General features: G+C 32.8%; 1 protein-coding gene across 1 annotated transcript; it reads right to left on the minus strand.

The window, feature by feature from the left end:
- Window positions 1-404: 404 nt before the first annotated feature.
- LOC128158442 (uncharacterized) lies at window positions 405-25758 on the minus strand. The gene is made up of 13 exons (XM_052821292.1): window positions 25681-25758; window positions 22944-23055; window positions 22234-22688; window positions 21892-21945; window positions 10284-10376; window positions 8225-8281; window positions 6103-6168; window positions 5915-5964; window positions 5067-5356; window positions 4238-4419; window positions 3622-3791; window positions 2316-2494; window positions 405-1850 (listed from the first exon to the last, which is right to left on the minus strand). Exons 1-13 carry the CDS (start codon window positions 25756-25758, stop codon window positions 1597-1599), a joined length of 2040 nt encoding a protein of 679 aa, XP_052677252.1. The 3' UTR covers window positions 405-1596.
- Between the last annotated feature and the right edge of the window lie 1196 nt (window positions 25759-26954).

The following is a 26954-nucleotide window of genomic DNA, read 5'->3' on the forward strand; positions in this document are numbered from 1 at the left end:
TTTCATCGTGGGCAACAGCTGCGGACTTTTAAAAAACAGGGCCAAATACTGTGGTTTTATTAATATTCGTTGAATACCAATTTTCGTGGATTTCATTGTTAAATTGATCCACGAAATTAAATGTTCATTGAAGTGCAATTTCTATTAACATTTTGTATTGATAAGGTCATTGGCCATGAATATCTATAGGTATCCTTGAAACTGTGATTCTCGCTTTATTCACGAAAATTGATACCCTTGAATATCAATGAAACCACAGTATGACTGAAACTGTACCTAGTTCTTTGAAAGGAAGGGGAATATTGTGGAATTAAACCCTGGCATGAACCATGCATTTCAAGTCATTCTACAGGCCATCTTAGTTTAAGACCACACAAACCGACTTTGTCAGATGACAATTTCCAATTAAGTTATTAAGATTTGAAAACAATTCAAAGACAGGTTGTCATAACAATGTCTCCTACTCTGAGATGTTCAGCAATTTATTTGGAATATTTGTTTACATTAGAAATAAGGCTTTCATCTTGGAAAACATGTTGTAATGTAAATAACTAAAGCCTAATTTTAAATTTCCTCTAAGTAGCCACTCACCTAGCCCCTAGGTAGTAGATATCTATGTCAATTGAACAATAAGCTAGCCTAGGTCCCTGCTTTGAAGTTGAAATATTTACATTTTACAGTGTCTTTGCCTGTGATAACACTACGTATCAGTTTTGTACCATACAGTCCAATAAAATCAAATGATCTAAACTTGTGGCGCAACGGGGTTTGCTTATTTATATTCAAATATTTAATCTACATTTGCTGAAAACTATTTAAGTATAAGTAATAAGGAATCATTCTTTCAATATTATGAGGTGATAATTTCGATCATGGCACGATCAAATCTATTGATTTGAGAACTGCAACTCATTCTTATGAAATGGTAAAGGTTGAAAATGGAATATTTCTAAAATTGCATTATATGTTCATCAATACAATTTTTTCAAAGAAGAAATATTTGGGCTTAAAAGTTTTAAAATTTTATTGTTCAATGCAATATTATTGGCACCCATTAATGTAAAAATGCTCCTGTTTCTCAGTACATATGAATCTTAAAAATTGTAACAAAATAAATCATATTGAAAATTATACATGCAATTTAAAATGTTTGCTACATCATTCAACTGAGTAAGAATTTTGCTCCCCTCTCTAAGTGCAAATTAACATTTGCAAAAATACAAACAAACAAAAAAAATGATCACAAACTAAAAATAAAATTAAGGCCCATTGACATTCCCTAGCTTTTATCTAAACAAATTAACTTTATCATTTTAATGACTGTCAATTAAAGGCCCAGCAAATACCATAAAATCACAAGTACAAAGGTGCCATTAAAATTTCCATGTAACAATTCATGCAAATAGTAAGCTTCCTTATGTAAATAAGTAATTTTTTTTACTTATATTTATACACTGTTTTCTCTTTATAAATCTACCGGTAAATACAAATTCAATTATACTTGCATGCATGCATGCACTAGCGTGCTCTTATATTGTTAGTATCTTAACTCTAATCTGTGAATTATACATGGGAATATATATCACCCAACATCTCTTAATGATCTGTAAATAAACATCCCAAATCTAGTGCATTGTCCATGACTTCTTTGAATGCATTGTATGTTTCGGTGACAGGAATGCTCAAAGTGTTGAAGCATGTGTTTGCGTAAGGGGTAGCAAAAACACTGAAGTTTTCATCTGCTTCTGGATGACGAAACTTCAATTTCAGTGGTGGAGAAAACCCTAAAGGGGGGACCGAATCCAAACCAGTTACAAATACCAAGATGGATTTGAATTTGTCAGGTGTATCTACAAAATAAAAAAAATACATGCAGCTACACAGACAGAAATCATAACTTTTTTTCTTTTTTTTTTAAATTTTCATACCTATAATGGTACATATAAGCAATGTGAGATTTATATTTACTGATATAATTTACGTCATGTCTAATTTCAAAGCTCTGTTGATTTGGCATTGAGACTACTGACTCACAGATTTAGAGTTTGTTTATACATGTATGAACTGATAAATGCTTTTGAAAGTCATGTTTGTAATTTAATACATGTTTATATGTTGCATTATTTTCAGTAATTTTTCAATTTCATACATACATGTATATGCATATCTTAAAAGATTAAATAAGTTCATGACAATTTGAAAATATTTTCACAAAGGTGTTGATCGAGGACCCTTAATTATTAATTAATAATTCACATTTATGCATACAATCTCGCACAAAAAGTCTGAATTGTAAGATAATAGATACCAGATACCTTCTATTTCAAGTAAATAATCTCTCCAGTAAGTCTGTATTCTTAATTCATTAATATATTTGTTACTGCCTTCCTCAGAAAATTCAACAACAAACATGTTGTCCATTTCCACCGCATCAACAACAAGATCACTTTTATGGACAAAGAGCCCTCTCATGGCATCAGGATAATTTCTGATCCTGTCAAGTACACCAAGGCATTTTAGACCTTTAGTGAAAGTAAAACAAGTTTTTCTGGACATTATAAGTTTATGTTTCATTTCTGATAAATTTTCTGTAATTGACGAAAGATACAACTAATCCTTGGTTTATCTAGACCATTAATTTTACATTGATTATTGGTGAGAAAAAATTATGCAAAAACTACTAGACAGTATACAGTCATATATTTTAAATATCTTTTTAATCTATAGTATGCAGTGGGACTTTTTTGGAGACCTACAATTACACTTTGCACACATAATAAAGTTAAATTTTTAATTGGTTAAAATAAGAATGGAGTGTAGTAGCACTAACATATGCTCTTAATTAAGAGTTGTCTACAAGTAATCATTTACTTGAGTTATCACATCGGCAGTACCAGAAAGGTAAATTAATTGGTATGTTTTTTCCAATCTATTTAACACAATCTCATTATTTATCCTAATAATGTAAACAACTAAAACCTAATTTTCCTATATAAAATTAACTTCACAAATCTAATAAAATTCACATTCCCACTCCATTCAAAACTATTCAATTCGTCATTTACAACTACATGTATCAATGATTCTTGTTAAGGTCAGACACGTTCCTCGGGCATCTTTTTGTATATTCTCCTCTTAATAAAGAATTCCAACATTATTTATAATGATTAAAATTTTATTTTTTGATATGTACATGCCTAAGATGGCCGAGTGGTTAGAGCGGTGGCCACTCACTGCTAGGAGAGTAGATTCCATAGGTCTTTAGTTCAAGCCCCGGCCGAGGTGGAGCTCCAACATAGTGAATTTTCCCTATATGCCAAATATTTTTGTATCAGCAATTCAAGTGTATTTTCAAGAAGATTGTATAGGAAATTGCATACTCTAGCATCTTGCAGAAATGCCTTATTCAGGTAAGGTATACTTTTTGTAAGAAAAGTTGTCAAAGTAGTAGTAAATCAATTACATATTCCTGGAAAAAATATAAAATTGAGGAACGTGTCGTCTGACCTTAAAGCACTGCTTTTATGAGATTCAATAACTTGAGTATTCTATTTTTGATATTTCCTGATTTTCACCTTGCACAGGTGAGTTACAAAGCTATTCAACATTATGTCAACTCACTGTTTAAGTGACTTCTCAATCCTTGTGACAGCAATGTGTCTACATAAAGCATGCACAAGCTCATTTTTCTTTTTTGGTACTGCCAATGGAAGAGCACCAATATAATCCAAAAGGGGTCTCATTGGATCCACAGCATCAAAAAAAGACGAAATATCTGTAGATATTTCAATCTGAAACAAAGAAAAAATCTGTAAGAAACATATATACTCCCCCTACTCCTAATTAGTAATATTGAAGTTAAAAGGGTCAATATTTTCACAAGCTATTGAACAGACATGCTATAAGGGGTTTTTTTCTACAGAAAATTAGCAGACAATATCTTAAAATTCCTTATAATGTCCAGAATATAGTATGAACATTGACATTGTGACCTCAAATTAAGTAGGAATATCCTACTCCTCTGGGGATACATGTACCTTAGTACCAAGATTGATGGCTGTCCAGCAAATGGTTTTTAAGACAGGATATTAATTGATAAATTAACCAATCAACCTGCATATATATACTGACCAAAAGACCAACAGGTGCAAAATATTATACACCTTTTTATCAAATGGGGCATAAAATATAATAATATTATACATGTAATCATTTGACTTTCATCTATTAAAAATACCTTCTGAACTTGTTGTTTATATTCATCATCAACAATGTCATCAATGGTAGGGTCTGCTGAATCAGGACCATAGGCTAAAAGCCCAAACAAAAACTCTGACATAAAGGTGGGTGCTGGTCCACCATGAACCAAGCAATAGGCTATTATTTTCCCGTATGTTTCATAATCACCATTCTCTTCAGCTTAAATAAGAAAAATGAAAGAAATAAGAAGTCCAGTGGCCGCATTGATCACCTGAGCAGCACAAGTAATATGGTTACAATTGAAACAAAACACTCAGTTGCCTCAGCAAGTCATTTTTAACAAGAGGCCAAGAGGCCATGCTCACCTGAGCAACAATTTCCAACTACCTGTACTCTTGAAATCTTTGGGAAAATCTTTAAAAATCTTCTAATTAAAAACCATACCTGGTATTTGGCCAAGAAAGTTAGAACTTATGTGGAAGCATTCTTATGTAGTGTAGATTCTAAACTGTTGAAATCAAACTTGAATCTACACTCCCTGAAGATGATTACACATAAGTAATGATAAGTTTCAACATTCCTGGCCAAATGGTCTTCAGAAGATTTTATAAAATTTCAAAGAAAATATCATTTACTAATTATCTCCCCATATAAGAGGACATGGTCCTTATTTCAAAAAATTGAACCCCCTTCACAAGGATGCTTTGTGTTAGGTTTGGTTGAAATTGGTCATGGTTTTTGAAAGGAAGTAAAAAAATTTTAAAAATTTATACAGACAAACAACAGATAAAATATGACTATAATCAAAAGCTCACTTGAGCTTTCAGCGCAGGTGAGCTAAAAATGAAATATCAAAATTAAATTACCTAGCAGGTTTTGCAAAAGCATCTTTCTTCTGGACTCGCCTTCGAAAATAGAAGACTCTGACACTGCTTGTATTATAATTCTCATAAATTCCCTTGATGGACCCCCATCATCAATTCCCTTTTCCCCTGAGAATCGTACAAATAATGGATGTTCAGCCATGAATTTTTCTCTTTTAAATGATTCTTTTGTGCCCAATACATTGTTTCTATCTACGTTAATCACATTTTTTTTCCCATCAGTTTTTATATTCTCTCTGAGTTGTCTAAGAATTTCTTCAGCTGTTACATTCCTGAAATAGAATACTGAAAAATAGACCAGTTTTTCAATGTCACAAATACCTGTCATGTGTGAATATTAATTAACATGTATCCAAATAAAGTAAACGTACCTCACCGTCAATATTTTTGTAAAATTGAGAATTGCTGTATTTAAAGGCTTGTGTGCACTGCTAAAGATCATAAAATAAATTTTTATGATATTTATTAGTTAAAGGGTTATCTCATGTTGAAATGGTATGGAATATTTTAAAGCCCCTAATGATAAACAAGTATTCTAAGAGTATTGCTACATGTACATAGGTAGAACCATTACTTAGGCAGCCATTTATTAATATTCAGTGGTGTTGGAAGCAAATTGAAAGTGGGGGGGGGGGGGGTGCTAAACTTATCAGCAATCTTGACAAGCAACAAAAAAAAACCCACAGGATTATGGTTATGTATATATAAAAAGAATTAAAAAAAAAAACCCTGATATTTTGAAAATGCTACATTTTTCAGGTCTATGCTGAGATGGAACCTGAAAATGACAATATTAAGTTAGTATTTACCGGTATGACAGGTCTACTTACGTATTACTCTGGGGTAAAACATTATCAGTGGCATCTCTTTTGAAAATGACCTAAAAAAAAAAAAAAAACCAATGTAATACTCATTATTAAAAACATTATTAATTAATGATTGGTTTAGTGCATATATATAAATGTAGCAATTCAGCTATAGTATCTTGAAATTATTATTTCATTTATAAATTAATTACTGTTGGGGTTCCTGAATCAGATGGTACATGTATTTCTGGTAAACTTTTGCAATCCAGTTCTTCTGTCTGTAAAAATTGAACACATATCAAATAATGTAATAAACTCATAATTTAATAATAATAATGAGCAAACGGTGACATATCAAACTGGAAAGATCAATATATTAATATGGATATAGTAGATGCAAAATTAAAATCAACAATGAAAAATTAATAAGCTACAATATAATTTCTAAGAACTGGGTACGATAAACAGCAAAATCGGCCCTGTTTTCAAAGTTAATGAAATTTTAAGTGAAATATTTGGGGAATTAACCAGTTTCAAAACAGTTTGATTTTTGAAAATATCTTCTACGGTTTTCATATAAAAGTTATCTAAACATATCATTGTTTATAGCTATTCAGTTAACCAATAATGTCATGACATCATGAAATGTATTGAAAACGTTCTTCAAATAATAATTACTGAAAGGATGTGCTGGTATAATGTAAAAAAGACATATTTTATCCATTACTTCTTTGCCTTTTGCAGTAAGAAATTAATTTTGTTTCATGTTATATAATTTTATACATTATCATCATAATAGTTTGCATTCTCTCACCAGAGGTCGTGTTACGCAAGTTTCGGTTGCACCCCTGTCAACGCTCAATGTACAAGATTAACGTACAGAGACGATGGGCAAACTGTATTTAAAATCAATGTACCGGGTAGTTGATTTTTTTTTTTATCTAAAAGCATGATAATAAACAAATCAATTTAAATGTTTGATGCATATGAACATCTTGCTTTCAAAGTTACTGTGAGAGCTTTTTAGTTGAGGTAAAAATTAAAAACTGCACGATTACATTATCTATAGTTTGAAGGATTTTTGAAAAATTGAAAGGGTATTTTTTCCCGCTCCAGATTTATCGGTGATTATATAGAAATCAGTAACAGTGTCAACTCCTATAATCTTATATAAACTTGCCCACTATGCACATAGCAATATGATCACTATTATTTTTTCTTGTGAAAATAGTTTTTTTAGTTGATTTAATTACTTCAACAGGATTGCAAACATTCAATGTCTGATTTACTAGTATAAATATCTGATAACGTTGTACCAAATATAAAGATGACTACACAAATATCGTGTCTTGAATCTGACTCTGATTTGATAATAAAGCGGTTTTGAAATTTTAAATGTGTCTGTACAAACTCTCTCTCTCAGCTACTTTATGACGTCATTTGTTTACACTTGTTACGTCATTTATGTAGAGTACAAGGGCACACAGATAACTTCATGTTCATTAAATAGCAATTAAATTATAAGAAATGTTGAGGTTTTTTAAATAATATTTCTTCTTGTATCCATCATGACATCAATATAATTGTATATTTGTTTTTACTACAAAACAATGTTGACCATTTTATCTGCAATACACGGTATGTAATTGTGAGTAATTTAAATACATTGTTTCTAAGGACTAATAAACTAATAAAAATACTCCAATTTCTTCATGGAACAGTTTTATTTTTCTTAAATTTAAATCATTTGTCAACTTAAGTCGATTTTTACTTTTAAGTATTTATTTAGGCGTTGTCATATTAAAGAAACTCATCTTACGTTTTAGCTGATCAATGAAAACATCTATTTTTGTTCATCTTGAAAATAGAAAATAACAAAAAACGAAAGTGGCCGCAATCTTGTACATAATTTTTTCCGTTTTTATGTTAATAAGCAGTCTAAAATTGTCCTATTCTGAAATTTTGGTACATGTACTCAGATGCAGCCTTATAGAAATATCAAATCAAACATTACAAAAACCCATATATGTTACAAAATCCGTAAACAAGGTCCGGTTTCGGATTTTACAATTACCAAACGCACGTGAATTTTAGCAAACAAAAGTTATTTTCATACATTAGATGTCCTAAATGAATTATTCCGGCGAACATATTAAAGATATCAATGGCATGTGTTTGATTTTTCACATTTCAACAGGGCCGATATGTTATACTTAGCGTACCCAGTTCTTTCAGAAAATGTTCTTTATCAACTTAAATGCCAGCTAGTAGCTGAAAATATTTACCGTATGTTAATTGTGTCTGTAAAATATTCTTTTAATAAATATTTCTTACCGTTGGGGTTCTTAAATCTGCCTCATGAGAACATTGGGGCTGATCCAATTCTTCAACCTGTAAGTTAATACACAAAATAAAATTTTAGTGACGACCTAATAAAATATAATACATGTGAGATGATTCAAATGTAACAAATGCTCAGATATTAATTGTGGGAGGTGCATTCATGTACAAAAGCATGTAATTATATATGTGATGAGGAATGATTGACTAAATGACTCTGATTAGTGATGCTTCTTTTTAACACATTTATTTTGCATTATTTGCATGACATTTCAAAATATTTCTAATAAAATAACTAATTTTCACCACATACATACAAGTTGCATAGGTATATAAATCTTAAAGCTGCTCGCTCCGATTTATGTCAAATTTTGTGCAAGCTTTTAAACGATGTTTATGCTAAGTATGTGTACAATAATAGGCATTACAGTAGTTTTCCTGGCCAAATTTCAATAAAAAAGAAAATATGTACAAAATTTGTTAACATAAAAGGGTATCACATTATTTCGCCTCATGTTTCAATTCGCCCCTGACGTCGAGACATACGGGTATGGTTGTATTACGACTTTGACATCGCTATAAGTAAAGGTTGTAATGTTCCGGCAAATTAAAATTATTTTTAACCTGTTTATTTTGTTTGCTAATATTTCTGAAGTTTGCTTTGTTTACAAGTTTGCATACCATGCGGGTTGAATAATTCCCAATCATTCGGATGACTTAACCAAACAGTTCCCTTTTCTAAACATTCCCATGATGCATTTTGGTTTGTTTATTCGTTTTCCCAAACAGAATTTATTTCATTTACACTGTACTTTGAATATTTTTAACTTTTAAAGGAGACCGATTCTGCTGGTTTAAATAGGAGAAAGTCTATAACTTTCTAAGATAATTGCGTTGTATGGAAAATTATTTGATACTGTGATAACCAAAAAATCGGACCAATCAGCTTTAAGTGCTATGTAAGCATATGTTCAGGACATATCTTTATAAAATTTAAGTTTTACCCCAAGTGCTTTAGGTTTGCATATTGCACTCTAGCTTGCTCCATAAGTTTAATCTAATCCAAAATGGTTAACCTGGTTATTTATTAAGAAAATATTGGATAAAAATGGCTCATTATCTAAATCATGATTGACTTATTCTATGAAACTTAAGATGCATCAGCGTCTATAATCTAGCTCTGATCTATGTATGGCGTACTAAGGTATGGAAATAGTCTAGCTCCAAAAAATTAAACTGTGCTGATACCAAATGCCCAGTGTACTTCGCATCATCACGTTATCCGCCCCTCAGCTATGTTCGATAACTCTAAAATATCTGGAAATTGTTTGTTCATACAATAAATTTTGTTTTTATATGGAAAAACTTGCATGTTTTATATACCTACACAGTCAACAAAGCCATGGCTCAGTGGTATCGCAGAGGACATGACTCACTAAATATCCACAATATAAAGATTGTGCATGGGTAAATCAAGCCTTCTATGCATCATGTAAACTTTTAACCTTTATTCTCTGCCAATGAACCTTTTGTATTTTTAATGGTATATCCAACCTAGAAAATTTGTTATATTAAGTTTGTAAAATGTCTGGATACAACAAATACATTTCTTTCTATTTTATCATACATAACATATGAAGGATAAATAACAGTTTTATTAAAGATGATCAACATACTTTAATTAGGGCTGAGGAGCGGACAACCTTAAGCTCCCCAAAATTAATTAAGTTGAGCTACAAGAGTTATTTAAACAAAATTACCGGCATTTACATCTAAGGAGGTTGGATGGTCAAATAATTCAAACAATTTGATCAATTTAAACATTTTGATTGTGATTTTTCTATTAAATTAACTTGCTATTAAAATTTAGTAAAGAATTATTATAAGCTTTAAATTTGAATATTTTCCTGTATTTTTGTATTATACATAAAAAGTGTTTCTTTTCCTGGAGGTTAGAATTCTGAATATATGGTTTTAAAATGGTGATGTCCATCCAACTCTTTAGAAGTATATACCGGTTTTGTCAATGATAATGTTCTTCAGTAAAACACACCTTTTTGTCTCGAACGTCACCAGATGGTTTCCTTTTCTTGGACTTTTTCAGAACAAGTTTTGGCAGTGGTTCAAAGTCATCATCACTTGCATCCTATATTAATATTAGTTAATTTATAACTTTTCATTCCATATTTAAATTAAATAATTAAGATCAATTAAGTCTTGTGGTGAATTTTTGTTCAGACCTAGGAATTTATGCATATGCATAAAATTAAACACTTTTCTAGATGTAAAAGTACTTATATTTATAGGAGTGACTTTCAAATGACATTGGTAGAAAATCAAGGCTGATTACACCAAACTTTTTTATGCCAAAATATTATACATTGTCTTAAGGTTCCTCCACACCCTGTGACCAGTACTTTTTTGCAAGTACATCACAACATAGCAAATTCAAAGTATTGTTCTGGCTAAAATATTGATCAATTTGAGTGTCTTACTTTGTAGCTCAGTATGTAAGTCATCTGACTGCCAATCTGCAGGTACTGGGTTCAAGTCCAGCAGGAGCTTTTTAATAAATATTTTAGCTTTTTTTTAGTTGACTTGCACTAAGTTTTTCAATTTCACATTTTTCACAACAACAAAAAAATAAATGATTTTTTTCTTTTATTTTCAAGTTGTATGCATAAAGGAATATTATATCTTTCCATTTTACAAACCGGTATATTTGTTTTGATAACATTTATCAAGTTGTGTGAAGGAACCTTAATTTATGACCTGCATTTAAAAAATCAAAAATCTGGCAACAAAAAATGGTGAACGCAAGAAATATATGACAAGAATCCATTCTTAAGGAATAAAGGTAAAAACTAGAGCAAAGCTCGTTGCAAAGCAACGAGTGGGTTTTCCGCTAATGTCGAAAGCAACGCTAGAAGTACGTCTAAGATGCAGCGTTCTTAATCTAGTAACAAAGAAACCTAAGTACAAAAAGATAAAAAAAAAATCGAATGATTCTTGGTACAACTTAACATAATCCGAATGATTTTAAGTACGATTTAACCAAAAACCTTAGCCATTTCAAGAACGACTTAACAAAAAAAAACCAATGTGTTTAAGTACGACTTAACAAATTTGACTTCATTTTAGGTACAAGATAACTTTACCTTGAACTAACATCTTTTTTCTTAACCCAGAATGCAAAATTAAAATTTACGTAAAAAATCAATTTTGTTTAAAACATAATTCTGAGCAACTTTTCCTCTTCACTGCTTTTCAAAGGGTTGACCTTTCGTATTGTGTGCTCGTTGCGTCATTAATTGTCAGAAACTTATCGATGTAAAGTTTACTTTACTGTACCTCTGTGAATATTTTCTATGTAAAATTACTATGAACCAGACAACATTGAAATGGTGAACATTTCAAAGGGCCCCGCTTATGTTATTTCAGAGAATTCTGCTTTGACCTTGACCTTTAACTTGAATTTTTTCCAGCTGGCATAGAACTTTTAATTCAATTTCATTCCCCCTAACATACATGCATTTTTGTTCAATCTGACCAAGATTAAGCATATTTGGAAAATAATCTACTGTCTAAAACTAATTTTAAAAAGATCTGCTATGACCTTCACATTGACAGACTTGGTTCAAGGTCACTGCACGCCATTAACCAATAAACTCTGTAAAGGTAAAATATTAGCCAAATAGGGGCTAAAAGGAGAGTATATCTATGCTCTTAAAATATGGATTTTGGTGTGATCTGATATGACCTTGACTCTTCATCTACAAATATCATTCGAGGTCATTGCATATATTTTGATCAAAGGCATCATGTGGGTGAAGTATGAGGCTGAATGGAGCAAAGGGAGAGAAGATATACTCCGGACAAGGATTTTTAAAAATATAATTCTGCTATGACCTTCACAGTTTCTTTTCACTGAAAATAGGTTCAAGGTCACTACACACCCTTTCACCCTTTACTCAAAAGCTCTGCTTATGTGAAGTCTGAGCCAAATAGGGGTTAGTAGAAATTATATATGCTCTCAAAAAAGGATTTTTGCATGATCCGATATGATCTTCACCCGTTACCTAGAAATTTCATGCAAGGTCACTGCACATCGTTTAACCATAGAGACACTCTGTGAGTATTAGCCAGATTGGACCAAAGGGAAAAAAGATATGCCCCAGACAAGGATTTTATATATATATAATTCTGCTATGACCTTAACCTTATACCTAAAAACATGGTTCAAGGTCACTGTGCATCCTTCAACCAAAGGAACCCTGTGGATGAGGTATGAGCCAGATTGGGCCAAGGGGAGAGAAGCTATGCTCCAGTCAAGCAATCTCGGATGGACAGACGGACAAATTGATCACTAGAAGGCGCACGCATAAACATGCCTTTTTATCTAATTTAAAATAGTATCCATGCTATCTGCCCATGGTGAATAGTCATCAAAACCATTCATCAGCAGAATTTGATTTCCCTCCTTTTTAAGGTGGTATGGGACATCTGTCGATATTAATGTGGATTAAAGTACTATATAATTGAAAAATTTTCACCGGTTTAGAATTTTCAAATTTTACAATATTTAACCAAAAAATAACTTTTAAAAATATTTGAAAAGGTAAAAATTGTAAAAACCCCAGCAGGTGTCGAACTCATGACTTACAGGTGCCTAGTACACCCTCTAACCCACTGCGTTAAGGAGTTAGGTGACCATTTTTGAAAAGAAACTACATGTACTTATATAATTACACTTTATTTTATTGTTTATTTTGATAAACAATACGTCACAACATGGAAGTGTCCCATATCACCTTAAACTCGGAACACCTCTGACCTAATAAGATCGCCGCATTAAATAAAATGTTTGATTTAACTCTAATTTGTTTATCATCAAGAAATTCTGCATCGCTGACAAATAAAGTTTTCTTCTGTATAATGAAATACCAATTAACTGACTATTCGGACAATAGCAAGTTTATTGTCCCACTCCACAGCAACTATTTCCCTTGGCTTTGCCTCATTAAATAGTTGCTGTCTTGGGGGACAATAAACTTGCTATTGTCCTCATACCCAGTAAATACTAAATAGGCATATAATATCCCATCCACCTACATTTCATGTTATATAACCTCCCGTTTGTAACCTTCAATTTCACTGTAAAGTCAACACATCTGTCATAGCCGCAAGTTTCACAATTTATTTCTGCTTCTCATGTACTTAAAATTAGGGGCCTTAATATTGCTTACCAATTCCAACAAGAGACATCCCTCTAACTATTGATAATCATTAAAATTCATTTCATGAATCTACGCAACAATGATAAACCTTAAAGTACAGTCACTCTCAATTTTACAAAAATATTGACGGTACTTTATCCGAAACTCTTCATTGTACCTTTAACTTAGTACACTAACATTTTTATGAAAAGACGGTTTGTCTTAGAATAAGAAAGCTAATGCAATTCTGAGAAAAAGAATACCACATATTGCCAATTCCATTGAGGTTTAATAAAAATATGGCAATCTAAGTGAACCCACCATTTCCAATTTCCTTTAGTAAACACAGATTTACAGGGTTCTCCATAGTAAAACATCTTTACCTGACCTTTTAGAGGTCAACTGTTGTTCAACCACCTTTAAAAAGAAACCTTATTCAATACAACATACGCCTACTTGATATAATCATGATAAAAGCTTCACATCACTTAGAAATACCCTTACATGTATACCCCCCCCCAATCTTTTGATTTTCATAAAAAGTCATGGTTTGAAATGTTTTACCTAATTTTATGAAACGTGTGGCAATTTCCTTGAGTAATTTCTCACACATATTTGAAAACAATCATCAATGATTCTAAAATTTGATCTTTATTTGTTTATTGTATGATTTGTACCATTTTAATTAACAAATAGACAGCTGTCCTGCTTGTGATTTCTTGTTTTCATGAAAAAAGTAAGCTAACAATCATATTTAGTGAATATCTAATCTATTCTGATTTCTAGTCTCCTTCTAACCATGCTAAAACAGTAAGTTACAACCTACAAGTTAGACATCTGCCTTAAATTAGAATTAAATTCAAACACACCCAGGTAGCTGGAGACAGAGTTGATTTCAATGAAAAATGTTCAAATTTGACATGTTTTTCTACTTTTTTTTCTGCATATATACCTTAGAAAGGTAGAAATAGGTTGTTTCTTGTTCATTTCAAAAGTAATTATCATAGCAGATGTTATTTCAAAGTCAAATGTACATTTACATATCCTACAAGTAATCTTAATGCAGACAATTAAATAGAGGGGGGGGGGGGATTTTTCAATTAAGTAAACACATCTAAATATCTTTATGAAATAAAAAATAAAGGAAACATAATTGCATACTTTTATTGAAAAACAAATTTTCACAGCAATTATGAATTTCTTTAAACAGCCTTAATTTTGTTTTCATAGTTTCTTATCAAACACAAACCACAACATGGCATGATGCTTTCTTCAAGTTCCATTATTGTTCATGCATTATCGGATTTAATTTGAATTACCGGAAAATAGTCTGTAGAACACAAGGAATATGCATGTGGACAGAGGTGACAGGTTAATCTCAGGAGCTGACCCACAAGAATCAACAGGTACCGGTAAAAGCCATGTGGTAACAAGAGTCTGTTTTGAGCTGAAATAAAAAAAAAAAATAATTAGCTGTGTTTACATACATGTACTAGTAATAGCTGTGTTTACATTAACATATGCATAGTATTTCTGTAAAAAATACACTGACCATGCCGTGTAATAAGTATGACATATCCCAATACATGACATAACATTTTGGCAGTACAAGATCAAAAATTTGCATATCAAGTCATAATATAATATTAAAAAATTTTCATAGGTATAAACACTTATCAAATTGAGAGAGAGAGAGTTTGAGAGAGAGAGAGTTTATTAGCGTACTTGTAGTGCAACAGTCAATATTTCAATTCGTAAATTACAAACGAATATTACCCACCGAACAGCGTCAAAGTACATGTACTGGTATTAGCTTCTGGTATACCATTTTTTATCAATTCTACTGTGTTGGTTTTTTTTGCAAATAAATTTAGCAAGGGTTTTTGTTTATTTTCTTATAAATTACATGTTTTAAAAACAATACTATGTGTAATAAGCATAAAACATGTATGAGTAAACTTAATGAAGAATTTTTAATAGATTATTTTTTACAGAATGTGGTACATTACATGTATGTCAATCTTTATAAAACTAGCGTATATGTCGTGCGCCATAAATTGCAAGTTTTTTGTAAATATCATTTACTTGCATGATAGGTATATATGGTCTAACCAAAATTTTCTTCATAAAGCTACAGCTGTATGTACCACATATATGTTTTGTCACAAGTATACATTTTTAAAAAAAATACCCAAATTCCAACAGTTGAAATAAACTCAACTCATTCTCTGATAAGTTCATTGTGTTTTGTGCGTGCATATCTTATTTGTCTGCTGCCACAGCAGCCAATCAGCGGTAAGCTGAATCCACAAAAAGAAAGTTTGTTTTTTAGGAGCGGGCAAATTGTTTATGCGACACTGTCAAGCAAACCACACCAAATAATAACAAGAAACATAAATATTCACATTATAAATGTATTGTGTTGTAATTAAAGTAAAGGTTTTTAACACTTATTGCATCTTGCAAAACATGTGATGACCCTTAATCATCTGTCATATATCTGATATACATGTATATGTAAAAGATGGGAGAAATAACGACGGAACAAACTGGGATTCGAACCTGGCCCTCTGAATCTCTAGTCAAGTGCTCTACCATGCCAGTACTGCCAGTAGTCAGATTTAAAAAAGAGAATATAAATGAAAAATTACATTTAAAACATTAACAAGGTCAATTCAAGTACACATCAAAACTGCTAAACAAGAAAAATTATGTGAACTGGTAGAGTGGTACGCATAGTTCTAACTTGTAACCTACATGTACAAGTACATGTACCGGGTACCCGTTGGTCTGCTAAACCTCTCTAATGATACATTGATTGGCATCATAAAAATATTAAAGACTTTTTAGTCATGTTTTAACTCTGAAGTCTGAAGTATACAATTTTATTTACTTGACGTTACATGTATGTCTACAGGGTATTTATGTCTACATTTGGAGTCTTCCGCACAAGAATATGATCATATGTTTCTAATTAGACCCTGCTTTGAATTTTGAGTTGAAAATTCACAATCTGATTTTTTTTTAAATAGATAAATTTGGTCATCCTTTCCAGTCACCCATGAACCTCGAGCAAGTCTAAACATCCAGTAAACAATGTAAAAATTACACGTTAGTAAACAAACACCCACACCATAACAAAAACATCTAACTCTGTAATTCTTATAAAATTCTTAACCCAGCAGATGTTAAATCATCAAGATATATTTGTAAATTCATACGTGATGCACATAACATAAGAAAATCTATGTACAGTACCAACTACATGTATATTTGTATACTGTATGTATGACTTTCGCCACATGTGGATTTTCTCAATAAATTGAATTGTAATTTACACAAAATTCTGGTAAAAAGGAGAAAAAAACAAGTGAAAGGTAAAACATTTGGGATTCAATTCTGTTAAAAGGATTTATATTGTCTGGACTAGAAAAATAACATACATAGTGACAGTGTGCACGTACTTACCCTTACCAAAATATAAGGCCTCTGGCAAACAGTTGCCGCAAATTTGCAGAGAGATTGCTGCAAATTTGCGACAAACAGTTGCCGCAAATTTGCGGGAAGTTCAGAATTCGTATGCAAATTAGCTTCTGGGAAACTGTTTGCGGCAAAGTTGCGGGAAGTTCAGAATTCGTATGCAAATTAGCTTCTGGGAAACTGTTTGCGGCAAAGTTGCGGGAAGTTCAGAATTCGTATGCAAATTAGCTTCTGGCAAACTGTTTGCGGCAAATTTGCAGCAAGTTCAGAATTCGTATGCAAATTAGCTTCCGGCGAACTGTTTGCGGTAAATTTGCCGCAAGCTTACAGATAAACATAGCAACTTTAAGATATTACAACATAAGAAAAACAATTAATAAACGCTAATAATCATTTAATAATGAGTTACTAATACATGTTCTATGCTTTTCAATCAATTAATAAATAACTTCTACTGGTGATTAACAAAGATGTTGTTTAACTTAAACAGTTGCAGCAAAATTAGAGATTAAGGACACAAGTAATTAACTTTGAATTTTACACATTTTATAAATTTCAAAAATAAACACAAAAATGATGAACAAACCATTATGAAATTTGACAAATAGTACTCAACCTATAGGTGATGATTTGTTGCTGCAGATCGATAAACTTGAATGCAGTTTGATCACAACATGCATGCACAGATAGACTTGTACAAAAGTTCACAATGAGCGAAGTTCAAACCATATACCGTATATTTTTCGGAAATTAGGTCGATACATTTTACCAGTAGTTCACAATTAAGCCCTGCACGGTCACTGGTCATGTTACAATTAATCACGGATTCATTAAGGCATTCTCGATGTCTTTTTTATGACAGTCTCCTGTACGTGCTCTCCGATTTAATTTCACACATAAACAATATCACACAAATAGCCGAATATCACAATAATGCCCACAATGGAATGGTCAAACTTCAGCACTGTTGTTTATATGCTTTTCTACGTAAGTCTTACACAAATTCTGTCTTCACTCTTTTTTGGTTGCATCATTTGATCATAAAATCAGTGAGTTAGTTGTTCATGCATGGTTTTCTTTAGGTCTGTGTAACCCAGTCACCAGGGCAGACACCTATTGGGAAGATAAATGGATTTCATATAAGCACAATTGTTTTCAGATTTTAAGCAGTTTCTAAGAAAAACAAGGTAGCCTATCCTATACTTACTCAATCTATTATATAAAGCTACAAATTTGCACTAGGCCTACTCTAACTCTGACTATGCGAGTAGAACATGAATTCTTTTATTTAAGTAATAAAATGTAAATCATATAAAATGTACTTATACACTATGTAATGATAATTTCCTAAATTTGGCGTTGTTTAAATAAATTTCAAATTTAAATTATTTGTTCATGCAAGACATGCATCACAACGATGTCAATAACGAGCGTTTTGCTTGATTCGACACCCCGCATTGTCATAGGGACGGCCTTATACTGTTAAACTCATTATAATAGATCACAGTCTTTCGTTTTATATTCCAATAACTGTTTAAACTGCCATTCAACGAATATGTTTTCATTACTTCACTTACTTTTTCAAAAACGTGCTCATGATCATGCAGATGGTGCATGCAGTGGCCTTGGTGTTGAGACTCGATTCATTCACTTATATTCTTCCTCTGTTCAGCCGTAGATTTTCCAAAAGTAAACACTCCATTGACAATGTTTCTTTTACCTTGTGCACAGCCTTATTCCCTTATTTTCATTCATTTTACCTTCTCGGTGATGACAGACAACATGGCAGCATCGAATGTGAAAATTGGCGGCTAGCTATTGATCGACCAATCAGCGCGCGCGTAGCTTAACATTGAAACAAAAGTAAAAGTAGAAACAAACACTGAACAGCATAACAACGTTACGGAAAACTCTTCAATCTACCTGATTCAACATCAAGCGGTTTAGATACTCAAATCCAAGTTGACTGATATTTGAACGTAGGAAAAAAGAATATAGAATAACAAAAGAACAGACAGGTTGGTGTTCACGTAATACGTGGGGTCGGGGGGGGGGGGGGGGGGTCATTATGAAGCATCATGCGATTAAAGTTGATCTTATTTTCGTAATAATAAACATTTTTATCGATACTATCTTAGAATAAAACTTAAATCCGAAAATATTAATTAGATTTATTTTTTTCTCTATACAAATATACACAAATTATAAAAGCAATTCATTATAATTGACAGTCTTCAATTTGTGCTGAATGTGTATGAAATTGTATAAGTCTTATTTCTGGTAAAGCTTTGGCAAGCTCATGAAGTAAAAAAAAACCCAGAGAAAAAAGAAATGTTTGTGATAAACTTTTGGCAAATTTTTAGGTGTTTGCCAAAAGTTTGCCACTTCTGGCGAAGAAGCTGCAAACATAATTGGGTGTCTGGTAAACTTCTGGCAAAATATAAGAGGTTTACCAGAAGTTCTCTACTACTGGCAAAGATCGGCAAACAAGTTCTAAAGTTTTCTGGTAAACTAATCAGTTTGCCAAAAATTTGCGGGAAGTTTGCTGCAAATTTGCCGCAAACAACTTATTTTGGTAAGGGTACATGTACATCTATAGACTAAATGTTAACCAGTTAACATGCTGACATTTTAACCACTATAGACAAGAAACTTTAAAAGGAATAAAAAGCCTCACCTTCTTCAGTAACATCCACATAGATCACACACTTTAATGTCCATCTTTTCCCCTTTATTACTCGTAGCTTATCAACGGCTGATCAATGGAAACATAAACATCCGTCGACATGGTCGACAGAAGTGTGGCTGTCAGAATTTCCTCGTAAACGATTCACACGAGAATATATCCCTCCTTATACAAATATGTAGTACTGTCCCCTGTGCATGTTCAGATGTTTCACAGTAACTTGAAAATGCATGTGTACACCGAAAAATGCACAACTTATCTTCTGCATTACGCTCTCTCTTTTCTACAATCATCATCATGCCGTTCGTTACTGTTTGCATTCGCGGGTCCGCGACAAACATTGCAAACATTTGTTCTGCGTGGCCGATTAGAACGTGTTAAATAAGTAGTTGAATTCATAAATGATATAGCCTAGATGAAAAAAAAAATGAAATTGAATCACAACAATTTATCTAAGACGCAACACAATGTAATGCAGTAAATGCCTGGGCCTTAAAACGGCATTTGTTCGCTTGTGTCTATGTAGACAAATTAACTCGTTCATGTACGATTCACACATATTTGTTTTATGAAATTTGAAAAAAATAGGGCACATAACTTTTTAATTTGATACCAAATGACATTATTTAATATATTAACAATAACTGAATTAATTTTTTTTTCATAAAATGATAACGATTTTTGCTATCAGAAAAATACGTGTATGAGCTGCTGACCCCTAATTATAGGGGCCAGCCCTTTTTTCTTAATTTTAAATGAAAGGTCTCGTTATTCTAAACAACTTTTGTTCTATATATATTAACAAATTATTTTTAGTTTAAAGGTTATAATACAAAAAGCAACAAAATTTCAGACCCCCCAAAACCTTAAACTTTACCGGCAAATAGCTTAAAAACTAAAAAACATTTTGCCAAAATTTTCATGCCAGCAAAACTATAAAATGTTACCAACAATTCTGCTAAATTTCATGCAACTATCTTTTGTAGTTCCCGAGATCAACTCTGGACAAAAGACCCCCCAATTTTCGATTAAAGGGCAATAACTCATAACCGGAAGTGAATTTTAAAAATTTGAAAAAAACGTCCCTAGACCTTAACATTGTCTACATACCCTGAAAGTTTCATAACAATCAGACGACAAATGTACGAGAAATGGCCTACACAAAATTTGCGGATAAAAAAAAAAAATAATAATAAGAAACAGTAGAATAACAGAAGGGTTTTCCGTTGAAAAACGGAAAACCCTAACAAGAGGCCCAGGGGCCACATCGCTCACCTGAGCAACAATATAGCCTTAACTCTGATCAAATTAGCATTACAGTATCAAAATCAAAATATCTTAACAACTAAGAAGAGTAGATCTTGCTCAATTTTTTTTTAAAATCTGCCAATTTTTATCCACATATTTATGTGGTAAATACCAAGCCCCTTTTGTAGTTGTACATGTAAGAAGATTTTTCTCTATTCCTATATAATCCCCCCTCCACTTGTGGTCCAACTTTTCTCTAGGGAATCATGGTTTGGTCAAACTTTAATCTGCACAACCTGTGCTTACAAACAAGTTACTGCTTTTTGGACTGAAAACTTTCCCAGAATATTTTTTTTTAAGATTTTCTCCATAAATTCCTATGTAAAAATTTATCCCACCGTACCATTATGGCCTCGTCCTACCCCTGCGGACCATGATTTAAACAAACTTGAATCTACACTATTTGAGGATGCCTCCACATAAATTTGAGCTTTTCTGGCCTTATAGGTTTTTTTTTAATGAAGATTTTTAAAGATTTTCTCTATATATTCCTATTTAAAAATTAAGCCCTCCCCCCTTGTGACCCCACCCTACCTTTGGTGACCATGATTTGAACAAACTTGAATCTACACTACCTGAGGATGCTTCCATACAAGTTACAGCTTTTCTGGCCTAATAGTTTTTGAGAAGAAGATTTTTGAAAAATGCCAACAAATTTTCAATCATTTTACATTATCTCCCCTTTAAAGAGGATGTGGCCCTTCATTTCAATGAATCCCCTTCACCCAGTGATGTTTTGTGCCTAGTTTGGTTGAAATTTGCCTGGTGGTTCTGGAGAAGAAGATGAAAATGTGAAAAGTTTACAACAACAATGCCAACACCAACGACAGACAATTGACAAATTTTGATCAGAAAAGCTCACTTGAGCTTTCAGCGCAGGTCAAACAAACTGCACAACACATTTGCATGGCTAGAGAGTCAATTTGCACATGTTGCATTAAAATTAAATAGCTGAACAAATTATATGCTACCTGAACTTTTTCATCATTTTCTTTACTGAATTTGATTTTCTTCTGAGGTGCTCCCTGAATAAGAAATAACTTAAATGGTAGAAAAAATTGAAAAACTTGTCATTGGGATTTGACCTTAGCTGCAGGTATGTAGCTCCTGGTCTAAAAAAGATTTCGATTGACGACCTAGGAGCTACGGTGCCTCCCATAGTAAAAAACTGCAATTTACGGCGCACGAAAAAACAGACCTGCAGCTAGATTTGACCTATCAAAAAGTTAATTTCATAAGGACATGTTCGCCCACTTTCATCATTTTATATTTAAAAATCATAAATAACTAAATGCGTCTCTAAATTCACTTACTGTTGATTTTTCACCGATGATAGGATCTTCATCCCCTATTGATTTACATGAAGTATATAGGTACAATCTTATTGGGTATGTTCGGATTTCACTGTAATAGCCTTCTAAGGTGAAGGGGTCTCCATTACTCAAAACGTCTTTTATCTTTGCACCAGCATAATTTCCAATGTAATACATGTAATCTGTTAAAGGCCCTTGATTCTTATTTTCCCCATCAGGAAAATACAGCTCCAAAAATTTTTCAAGCATTTCTGGTAACGTTGTGTTTTTCTCTATGTCAATTACTTCCTTTCCTCCAGTAACCCTTGAATATACTGAATTTTTTCGTTTTTTATTCATCCAGCCTACATGTACCCGTCTGCTGGTTGAAACCCTTGATCTTGCCGATTGTCTCTTTTGGAAAGTTCTACGAGAACCCAATTCTCGTAATTTAATTAGTGTAGGAGAGTCTGGCACTACAATAACAATTCAAAATAGTTACAATAACTTAATACAGCATTGATCTAAGCAAATAACAAGAATAAAGTACAAGGTTCATTTCTAATTATATTAATTCCCACACACTCACACGTAGTCACACATACACACACACATATATATTTATACATCACATCTTCTCATTATACAAGAGTGAGTTATAGTTCTGCAAAAATAAAGATTTAAGTTTTAAATGCTTGAGTATAATATCTAACATCTATATATATACGTACATTTCATAACTGTTCGGCAACGGTTTCTAAGGCGCGCCATATCCCCAAAATTTACAACTCCCAGCTTTTCAAACTCGGCATCAGTCAGGTTTACTACTTCCTTAGGCCCAACCTGAAAATCCAAAACAATTTCATGAAATTTCCACATTAATTTTTGTCTGAACAGACACATAAAAATAAGAGCATCCTCCACGTTACTTTACTTCATCTTTGAAAAAAGAGTTATTTACACTGACATACATTAATTAATATCAAATTGTCTGCATTTTATAAAATTTGTCAAAAAGTTTAATAACATCCACAAGTATCCAGAATATTTAAATGTACAATATTTTATTCACTTTCTAGTCTTCTTGTGTCATTTACTTCAAAAAAGATATATTTATGTTAAATTATGACTTATCAACTCAATATAATACTAACAGTGTATGAACATTTACTTGCAATTGACAATTTCAAGAGAAATGTAAAATGTTTATCATTACTAATATAGGAACAGATCTGAATCACATGATCACCTTTTTAAATAATTACTTTTGATAACTGTGTCACCTTAAAATTTGATCACTTTGTTGTATATTACTGCAATTCCTATAAAAAGCATTCTGAGAGCATTACATTAATTAAAGCAAATGTCTCCTAGTGCACTCCGAACCCGAATCATAAAAAATTCTGTACACATGTTTTAAATTACCATAATTATTAATGATCAAATGAAACTAAAGCATAAACTTATATGCATTACAAAGATTTTTCTATAAATTCTTTTGATTATACCTTTTAACTTGAAGATCAATTACAAGGTCATGAATGATTGAAGAAGAAAGATTGGAAATATACAGCCTAGGTCATTTCTATATCTTTTACAGTAAAAACAGTTAATATGCCTTAAGGGACATTTAATTGGATTGAAATTACAGATAGGATTCTAAGGAAGTTAACTTTCATTTAACCCACTTCGATCAGCTTTTTGAATTGATTATTATTTAGTAAAATTTTAATTAATGTGATTGAGAAATATATCAATGACATATATATCAGTTAAGTTAAATAGAATATATGCAAAAATTACAGTTATTGCAATATAGGCCTATAAAGTTCAAAATCATCCGATTTTAGGTTGCAATGTTGAGTTAAATCTTTTTCCTTGCCATGAAGGCACATAGGGCCATGCAGTGATTATCCCGTGGTGCTAAGCGGATGAGAGTAATTGACTCCCCCCTGCATGGGACACCAGTCCATCGCAGGTACATGTAAATTACCCCCAGAGTAATTCAATACCTAATTTCAGCTGGATGGACGAGACAATGTAGATAAAGTGCCTTGTCTAAGTGCACAACATCAAGTGACCACTGTGGGGTTTGAACCAGCAACCTTTCGATTACTGGACTAATGCCCATGACCTGGTGACTGAGCCATATGCTCTTGAGATTGCCATACAATCTACCAATTTCAATAAATTTTATCAAAACTTTGGTCATTTATCTAATGATATCAAAATAATTTTCTTGTAAGTTGCTCTGTAAAGATTTGATTGTACATATTATCTATATACAGAACTATAATATTTATATTGATATGCTGTCGAAAAAAGCTATAAAGTTGAGTGAAATTAAATCCATAACTATATACCGGTATAATTTCATTTACACAAATGGGTATAGTTATTCTTATTTATTATATTACGTTGCAAAGTAAAGTATTAAATCTGAAATCTAATTATTTATCTTCCCGATAAAACAATTCTGTCTGCATTAGCTATACTGATTTGCAGCTATGTCTATGAGAATAACAATCAACTTATAACAACCGGAACCAAAATGAATTTCAATTACCTAGTTAATCCAATATATGTAAAAAAAAAATTTCTCACACATCCGTTTCATATTGTACTGTTCAGCTGCCCATTTCATTGCCACGCAATCTCAATGTGTTTTGACTGTAACATATGGAAATGATGTGAGCTACATGTATATACCAATCTTGCCAGTTAATGTTTAACTAAAGTCTACCCTGTTTAATGATTGATGACATGTATTCGCATATGACAGGGGAAATTCGGATTGAAAGTTGGCTTATTTACTATTTACAGTTGTTTTTAGAGTGATTTTAAACAAATAAAGTATGGATAATATACTATTTCATATTTTTTTATTTTTCCAAGAAAATTATACCGTGAAATGGAGGGGGGGGGATGCCTAACGTACGGTTAGGCCTAGTCGTTATTGTTACTAAACTGAGGCTGTCTGAGCACTAAAGTCTGTCCAATGTTATTGCTTCCATCACTTTTTGATGATTTTTGATAAAAATACACACACCTGTTAAAGAAATACAGTTGAAATCGATAAAAGGGAAAATATCTAAGATATCTTCATTGACACATAATCATTTTTCACTCATAAAAGTTAACAGGAACTGTACTGTCAGTGAGGCTGTCTGAGCAGTATAATTTAAGCAAATGGGAATGGGGCAAACTTTTGGCCCCAGCGAAGGCTTATAAATTATGTTTCATTATGTTAGAGATTTGATCGGAAAGCGATACATGTATAAAATTTCAATTAACGTTAGGCCTATATAAAGTTTTAGCTTTCTTACACATGTAAGCATCCCCCTTATGAGCGGACCACGCTCCCTCATCAAATACAAATAGTTCAATGACTGGACAGACTTAAAAATTGTCAGTAAAATTTGCACACATTTTGCCTATAACAATTATACATTTAACCGGCTTTATTACCTTGTGGTCCTCGAATAGCCCTTTAAGATTCCCAGGACCAATCTCATCCAGAATTTCATCCATTATATGGTTAAGCATGCGCAGTCTTATATTTCCGGACACGACTTCCTACTAGACTGTGAAACTTGCAAAGCTGCGTTAGCGCGACGGCGTGTTGTGCAAAGTTGTGTTAGCGCGACGGCGTGTTGTGCAAAGTTGTGTTAGCGCGACGGCGTGTTGTGTGTTAGCGCGACGGCGTGTTGTGCAAAGTTGTGTTAGCGCGACGGCGTGTTGTGTGTTAGCGCGACGGCGTGTTGTGCAAAGTTGCGTTAGCGCGACGGCGTGTTGTGTGTTAGCGCGATGGCGTGTTGTGCAAAGTTGTGTTAGCGCGACGGCGTGTTGTGTGTTAGCGCGACGGCGTGTTGTGCAAAGTTGCGTTAGCGCGACGGCGTGTTGTGTGTTAGCGCGACGGCGCGTTGTGCAAAGTTGCGTTAGCGCGACGGCGTGTTGTGTGTTAGCGCGACGGCGTGTTGTGCAAAGTTGCGTTAGCGCGACGGCGTGTTGTGTGTTAGCGCGATGTCTCGTTTATCTGAACGCGATGTCGCGCTAACGCAAATGGCCCTATCCGGACACCATAAACAAGAGTTAGAGGGTTCGTATTATGAGACAGGTCGTTCCGTATTGCGAAGTATGCTTTCCTGCCTTTGTTACAGCTTTCCGTTCTTCGATCACCAGTGTTGGATAATACCTAAATGTTTGTAGCTATCGTTGATTGAGATGTCATCATCCTAATTTCCAGGCATGCTGCGTTGGGGGCCTTCCCTTATCAAACCTAACAACGCTAGATTTTTGTACATAAAAGGAAAAGCGCCATAAACATGAATATCTATATGCAACGTTTAGCATCTTTTGTAAGCCCGTTGGACTTAAACTTAAACATGCATTATCGTCGGCCAATGCTGGGTTTGATGATTTTACATTGTACACACCAAAGTTACTGCTTACATTTTCTAAACAATTCAATAAATCATTGATAAACACACAATATAAAAATCCAGACAATACACCTCCTTGACGAACACCTTGTCTAATTTCAAACCATTCAGACATTGTGCCATTCACAGCTATTGTACATGTGCTTTCATTACTGATATGACAATCGTCTATTACTAGTATTTCGTCTACTAAACATAGTCAATATGGAAGCTGACTAAGATGCCGTTAAATCTGCAGCTAAAGCAGTTATTCTTTCTTTCCTTTAGAATCATATGGAATTGTTGTAATATATTTGACGT

Source organism: Crassostrea angulata, chromosome 8, assembly GCF_025612915.1.
Source record: "Crassostrea angulata isolate pt1a10 chromosome 8, ASM2561291v2, whole genome shotgun sequence".
NCBI classification, from domain to species: domain Eukaryota; kingdom Metazoa; phylum Mollusca; class Bivalvia; order Ostreida; family Ostreidae; genus Magallana; species Magallana angulata.